This window comes from Protopterus annectens, chromosome 8.part0 (assembly GCF_019279795.1).
Source record: "Protopterus annectens isolate FY-2018-M chromosome 8.part0, PAN1.0, whole genome shotgun sequence".
Classification (NCBI taxonomy): domain Eukaryota; kingdom Metazoa; phylum Chordata; order Ceratodontiformes; family Protopteridae; genus Protopterus; species Protopterus annectens.
Genome location: NC_056741.1, coordinates 322942625 through 322949873, shown reverse-complemented (window position 1 = coordinate 322949873; position 7249 = coordinate 322942625). Strand labels below are relative to the sequence as shown.

The following is a 7249-nucleotide window of genomic DNA, read 5'->3' as shown; positions in this document are numbered from 1 at the left end:
TCCTCCAAGATGTGTATGCGAGTCATGAAACTATTTAAAGTCATCTTAATATGTCAGTTCTGTTTTATATGACTATCTATGAAATATCCAATTACTACATTGTATTTCAGGTACACTATAAATAATTTTTGACATATTACTGTACATTATGTTAATGCATTAGAATGGCTTACCTCAATATCTAAAGGTAATGTACATTGCCAGGTGCAGGCAAATATTTTTTGTAAACTAATTATTTTAATTTTCAGTGTATACCTGTCAAAATATTTCATTTAACAATGTAGATGAGTGTGAATCTTTTAACATTTTTGTTCCTTCATTTATCTTGCAGTCTAATAGTCTGTGTTCTTCTTATTTCTTCTTTCCATTTTTAAGTGTTGGAATGCCAGTGCTCACTTTCTGTCTTTGATGCCAGTACAGGCCACTTATCAGATGTTATCTTGAGTAATGATTGTGTCCATTACCACACATTTTGGTATACGTTTATGGTGGTGTACATAATATTTTGTCTCTGTTTTCTAAATCTTCCATCTTAAATATTAGCTTTGTATTCTGTTTTAAAGGAATTTCTTTCTGACATTTCTGTTCCCTAACATGTCCATCCAGTTCAATTAATGTTTCTAGCTGTCTTCTCTAGTGTATTATGGCCAAATTTGTATTATTTAGTTTCCAAAGACAACCATATTTCTATTTTTGCTGGAAAAAAATTAGTTTAGCTTTGAAATTATTTTATCTCAAAGAGTTAACAAAGGCCAAGCAGCTCTTTTTTGTCTCTTGTTTTCACGTAATAGTCATGGTGAAATCTTGGTGTTGTACCATGTTTTACGGGGGTGCTGTCATGTATATCTCGGTACCAGTTCCTTGTCAAAATATGATAGAAATGGATCCGTATGGATATTGGGTTTCATACCTTTATTTGTAAGGATTGGTCTTATAGCTTGGTGAGTTCCCTTGTTGCCGTAAGACACGCTTTTAGTCAGTTTTAATGTTTTGGGAAACCATATAGTCAGAAAGTTTACCATGTCACTTCTTTCAAAATTCTGTGATGCACCAAATATTCTGATATTATTTTATCTTTGTTTTCTAAATCCTTTGTCTTCTCCTATGTATCTTGATTTAAAGGAATTTCTTTTTGATGTTTCTCTTCCTTGGCATGTCCATCCAGTTCAGTTAACAAGTTTTTCTATTTCTTTTACGCGTGTGTCAAGCTGAGATGGTGGTATTGCTTAATAGATAATTTTGTTGTATATAGTTTTCCTGTAAATTGTCTGTTTTTGTTATTAAATATGTATATTTTTATTGTTTGTTCTTGCATTGATATAAACAGTTGTTGCACATCTTTTCTTAAGGCAGATTTTCCTTATGACAGTTTACTTGAGCGGATTCTGTCAGGTAGTTATCTCTAGTATTTTTCACAAACTCATAGGAATGTTACTTTTAAATTATTTTTCTTGACACTAAAAGTACTGTTTCAGTCAAGATACAACATTTTATTACTTCCTAGACTTATTTAGTTCATTTTTAATGTGGTTCTACTTAAATGTTTATGGCAGTATAAAACATTTCTTATAGGGTCTCTTCTCAGGGCTGCTACTCCAGGGTCATGTTGTCCACATCCGCATTATGGGAGTTTATTTAAGAAGAGCCAAGTGAGAGGGTACACGAATGGATGTACCTGATTGATTCCTTCCATTGTAGGTTCGACCTCTTAGAGGTCTTATAAACGGCCAGTTTGTTTTGAGGGTTTCCAAGAAATTATTTTCAGATGTAGCCATATTATAAATGCAGTGGATTTCCACCAAAAAGGTTACACTCCCAGGAAGGTAGAGGGACAGAAGGGACATATCATCCTCAACAAAGACCCCCTTGGCATGCCTACAAGCAAAATTCACTTATTATTTCCACCAAGAAAATTACCCTGCCAAGAAAACGTATTGACTGAAGGGAAATATAAGCACTCTGACGTGTCAGCAGACAACTTTCAACCCTTATTTCTACCAATATGGTAAATTTACAAGGAGGACCCCATAATATGTCTTTGAAGAAAGCTCACCCCTTATTTCCACTAAAAAGGTCATGATGCCATGAGACAAATGTGTGTCCTGTAATGCACACACAGTTTATACATTTCTCTTGTATTGTAGAATGTATGTCAGTCCTGTAAGCCTGGCTTCTGCCTATGCAAGGACACCTCTGTCACACATTATCTTCTAAAGGCTGCCTTATATATTTCAGTAGATTCAAAAACAGGGAAGTCAGGCCACTTGAAGTGAGGCACTTGTACTCTTATTACCATGGTGTGTAGAAGAATTTTGGATAGGTAGCTCTATTAGGAAGGGTGTGGGCATCTGCACATTTGAAGGGAGGAGAGACCACATGGCCCTCATATGAAACTTGTTTTAGGGTGGTGTAATATCTCTTAGTATGGCTTCTTCCCCAAATGTGTCCCAGCTATCCATATCACTTTAGTTCAGCAGCTAAACCTGCTTACCGCAGTCATACATCCCATGTCCACTAGGTAGAATAGGTAGGTAGCATAACGCCTAAGCAAATTTATCTAACAGTATAATCCTTTAACATTTGTAAGCCATTGTTGTTATAATTATAAAAAAGCTTGCCCAAAGGTTTTCGGTTTAACTAACAGTTGTATAGTCAGTCCTGAAATGTAGTTGAACTGATGAATGACGTGATGACTGAGCATGTTTAAATGCATGACCGATCAGTTAAATGTATCCTGTAGAGAGAAATTTGCTGAATAGCTTAATGACAGTGCATATCTGTTTTTCTGAAAAATGAAGTACTGTCTTACTGTGACAAATATGTTGGTATTGAACACTGCACTGTGTATCACTGGGTTTGTACATGTGGGAATTTGTGATTTGTTTGTAAAGTTGTCCTACAAGAAGACTTGTAGATCCTAGTTGTACTTCACTGCTGCCTATAAAATAATTTGTGAGATGTTGTTTGTACATTTACCCTAAAAAAGCCTTTGTCCTAACAAAGGGTATCTAGGACTGTTTTAGATTAATCTGGTTTAACCTGGTAACATTAAAGTATTCTTTGTATATTTACCTATGTTGTAGGCTCAGAATAGTACAGGAAAATAAAGTAAAATCTCACAGGTGTTACCAGGTCACTTGTTAAACTTCTCAAATCCATTTATTTAACTCTGCCTGGTAACCTTTCTACCTGTCACTTTCTCCCACTTCCTGTTCATTCAGCAAGCATGTAGTGAATTGTACTCCCCCACCCCCATTATGTACAGTGACAAAACCCATGAACTTCTTACATAATGAGCAAACTCAGCTGTTGCAAGGTGATCAGATTAGAACAGAATATACCATCACTAAGCAAATTGATATAATAGTCAATCATTATTATGCTATTTCTCTTTCCACGAGCCATCACTTCTCAGAGATCCTTTTGTCACTGTTTTGATGTGAGCTGATACAATATGTTAGTACTTCCTATGCTTTCATTAGACATTCAGGCTTAAAGACCTTGGCTTTTCCAATTCCCCACTCTTGCCTATGAAATGAGAATGCTAGTTACAGTCCACACCCACCCCCTCAGTTTCCCGATTATTTTCTTACTTTAACATTCTGGCCTCCTCCTCCTCCTTTGCCTTCTCTCCCCAGCTGCACCACATCTGTGTCATTGTCATAATTTGTCTTTTCACCTTTCAGTGTCAGCAGTAGGCTTTATTAGAAAGTAGAATCTTGATGGATGAAAGAAGGTAATGGGGCATGGATTTTGTCCAGTAGTAAGTTGATACCACAAAGATGTAGTTACAAGTAAATACTCTCTAGTAGTATATTGATACACATGGAGGTAAGGTTACCAGTAAGCTCAGTTAAACTGTGTTGTTTCTTGTTTTAAAAAATACATGAAGTAATGACATTGTCAACCCTTCAGACTGTGGCATTGTTCTGTTTCAGAGCCTGTGAAAGCACGTCAGCAGTACCACAGCGATACTTACAGCACCTCTAGTGACAGCCATTCTGTTACATCTTCTGACCAAGACTTCAGACAAGGTAATGTATTTCAGATTGCTAGCTAAGGGTAGATTAGCACAGTATTTACTGACAAGAACAGTCCTCTCTCTTTAGCAAAATATATCTCTTTTTCATTGCATCTGTCTGAGTTGAATAGACAGGTCTAATTTTGTATTCCACACAAACAACCAGTGAATTTTAAGCAGTGAATCTTTTTCAAAGTTTATAACTTTGCAAAATACTAAGTATTACATGGCTGATGCTGTTTAATTAGTTTCTGTTTTATGTAGAACATTTAAGAAACATATAGGATGTTATTGTGGCAGAACAAAAGTGTACCGGAGAAATTATGGGGCCACTAGCTGAGACACATGTCCATGTTGTAGTGATTACTATTAGATTTGTGTTCAAGTGATCCCATGCAACCTGCATGCAAGTAGGAACTTTCTTCAATCTTTTGGTTTGACAGTTTTACAAGATTTTGTCCTGGGCTGAGGAACTAGTGTTGTGTGTAAACCAATGACAGGCATGCATTAAGTTCTGTGCAAGATGCAAATATGACTTGTGTGTGGTAACTCTGATTTTGTTACAAGTTTAAATACACCTGCTATTATTTCAGGATCTCAAAAAATGTGTTCCTCACAAATGAGTGTGATCAAATTTTGATTTTGTAACAAGTTTAAATAAACCTACCTACTTCAAGATCTCAAAAATGTGCAAGGAGCAGCGCTACAGACCTGAGACATGGAATATGTTTTAACACTTCTTCACTTTTTTCTTAATCTAACAGGAGCAAAAAACAAGTTAATGACCTATCTCAGATGCAGTTCTTAAAAAAATTGGTCTGACATGTTTCATGGGTTTATGTTACCATCTTTCTAGGTTGTAATGACAATGTACCATATTTGAATTGAGTTATGTTAGAATTTACCAATGTCTCATGTAGGAATGTCTTATGACCAGTCTTAAAACAAGAAATTAGTAATTTCCAATTTAATTCACATCCAAACATGCATACTGCTGTTATGCATTGTTTTATAGTTATTTTTAGTTTATATATTTAAGGCATTTTTGCCTTATTTATTTAGTTTGTTGTAGTGGTCTGCAGCAAATAAAATAATCATTCTGACTTAGCAGCAGATCATGCATAATTTAAAGTGGTTGCTTTTGTAAGTATTGTAGCATTATATAGCAAATAGTACTTGTGACGCCCCAACACTGGCCCACTAATCAAGGAGCCTCAATCCTCACCACTGGCAACAGTGGGCAACGTGCACACTGGGAGGATGACAAGTACACACACAGTAAAGTGCAATTTCCCTTAAGAGTGCACAGAGATCACAGTCAGTCTGTGGCTGGTTTCTCCCTCTTTCTCCAGATTCCCAATAAGACTCCTCACTGGCACAGCTTTAGAATTGAGATCTCAGCTGAGTGGCCAAGCTAAGACCTCCAGCACCCTGTCTGTCCAACCAGTGCTTTGTGTCCCTGCCCAAATAGTTGATACACACACTTTGAGGTTTGATTGACACAGACACACACACACACACACACACACACACACACACACACACACACACACACACACACACACACACACCTGGGAAAGACTGGCACAGGTTTACTAGCTGTGCACCCTTCTGCCCAGACTATAAGGTAGATGTTCTTTGTGTTTCACTGTTGCAGTCATTACATTTGGGTAATCTTGCTGGCAGGTTGCCCTCAGCCGGCCTGAATTCCAAAGTCTTGAGTCCTGCATCGGCTGCTGTCGCCCCTTCCCTGACGTCAGGTCGTCAGGGGTATAAAAGAAGCAGCTGATGCCATTTTCTTTAGTCTTTCTTGCCGCACGGTGCCTGAAGCAGAAGCAGTTCGCAAGTGCCGGTCGGCCGACTCCTGAGATTTTCGTATTTGAGTTTCAGATCCGAAGTCTTCAATAAAGCTAAGTACCCCATTGGGGAAACTTTTTTCTTGCTCCAGACCGATGTCAGAAAAAGTTGATAACTGTATTTCTTGTGGGAATCAAATACCTCGTAAGGACTTTCATTCTTACTGTATTCCTTGCCTAGGCCCTGATCACAAAGTTTCTGGTTGTTGGCTTTGTACTAGATTTAACCAACGCACTATTAAGCGTCTGTATGATTTTGCTTTAAACTATTTTGGACGTCAGTTTAATTATCCTGAAATGTCATCGGATACCAATCCATCTACCGGAGTTTACAAAAAATGCAAAGAAAAGGATAGAGAAAAACAACTGAGGCCTAAAACCGACGACGAAACTTCTAAGCCAGTCGCCGGTTCTCAGTTAGGCGCTTTCGCAGCCCCTGACGCCCGCTACTTTAGAGTCGCAGGCTGCTACCGATTCCCACGTGGAGTCGGCCATGCCACTGGATACTCAAAGTTTTGGAGCCTTGGACGCTAATCCCTCAGATGAGTCCGGAGCCACTGAGCAGGTACCGGCTTCTGAGGGTGTATTCAGACCTAAACATCTTTACATTAAAACAACCTCAGCTTCAAAGACAAAGACTAAAGCACCTTCTAAAGCAAGGAAACAAACTCAGGAGCCATGTGGACAGGCCTCTATGCCCAAAAAACAGATGCTCAAGATGGCCGAAGACTTGATTACTTTGATCAGGGTTTCCCATCCCCCTCCTGATAAGAGGCCTAGGCAAGACACTGACTATGAATCTTCAGATCAGGTTTCTATTTCTTCTGATTCCTCTTCTGATAAGGGATATTCTCTTCCCCCCTATGAGGATTCTGATGCTGAAGAATCTATACCTTCAGCATCTCTTCCTGAGGAATATTCCTTTGGGGAAACCTTGCACACCATGAAGGGAGCATTTCCACTGGGAGAGCCAAGATTTTTCCGAATCTAAAAAGAGGCTCAGGGATTTTCTATTACTACCTCAGCACAGGCCTCTAGCCATTCCACCTGTGTTAGACATTGTAGATGTTGTGTTTTCGGAGTCTAGTCTGACTCCTGACTCCTTACCCCCAGGTCCTGTTAAGCCTGACAGATCCTGACTCACACAAATTTCTTTTTAAAAACCCTGCTGCTGACCCAGAAACTATCTCACAGGGTCCAAAGGGGGTTAAGGCTTCCACTGCAAAAAACCCAACCCCCTCTGACAGAGATTAAAGGGCACTGGATAGATGGGGAAAAAAGCTTTACACCTCTGCAACTTTGGCTATAAGGGCCTTAAACTGTCAATTTCGTATGCTTAAGTATCAGCAACATGTCATGGGATTGCTTAAAC

At 38.6% G+C, this 7249-nt stretch overlaps 1 protein-coding gene across 1 annotated transcript in view; it reads left to right on the top strand.

Moving 5' to 3' along the window:
- PTPN13 (protein tyrosine phosphatase non-receptor type 13) overlaps positions 1-7249 on the top strand; it is a 1949788-nt gene that overhangs the window by 475744 nt on the left and 1466795 nt on the right. Inside the window, exon 7 of the mRNA XM_044079819.1 lies at positions 3939-4034. Within this exon, the coding sequence (XP_043935754.1) occupies positions 3939-4034 (96 nt within the window). The remainder of the gene's footprint in view (positions 1-3938; positions 4035-7249) is intronic.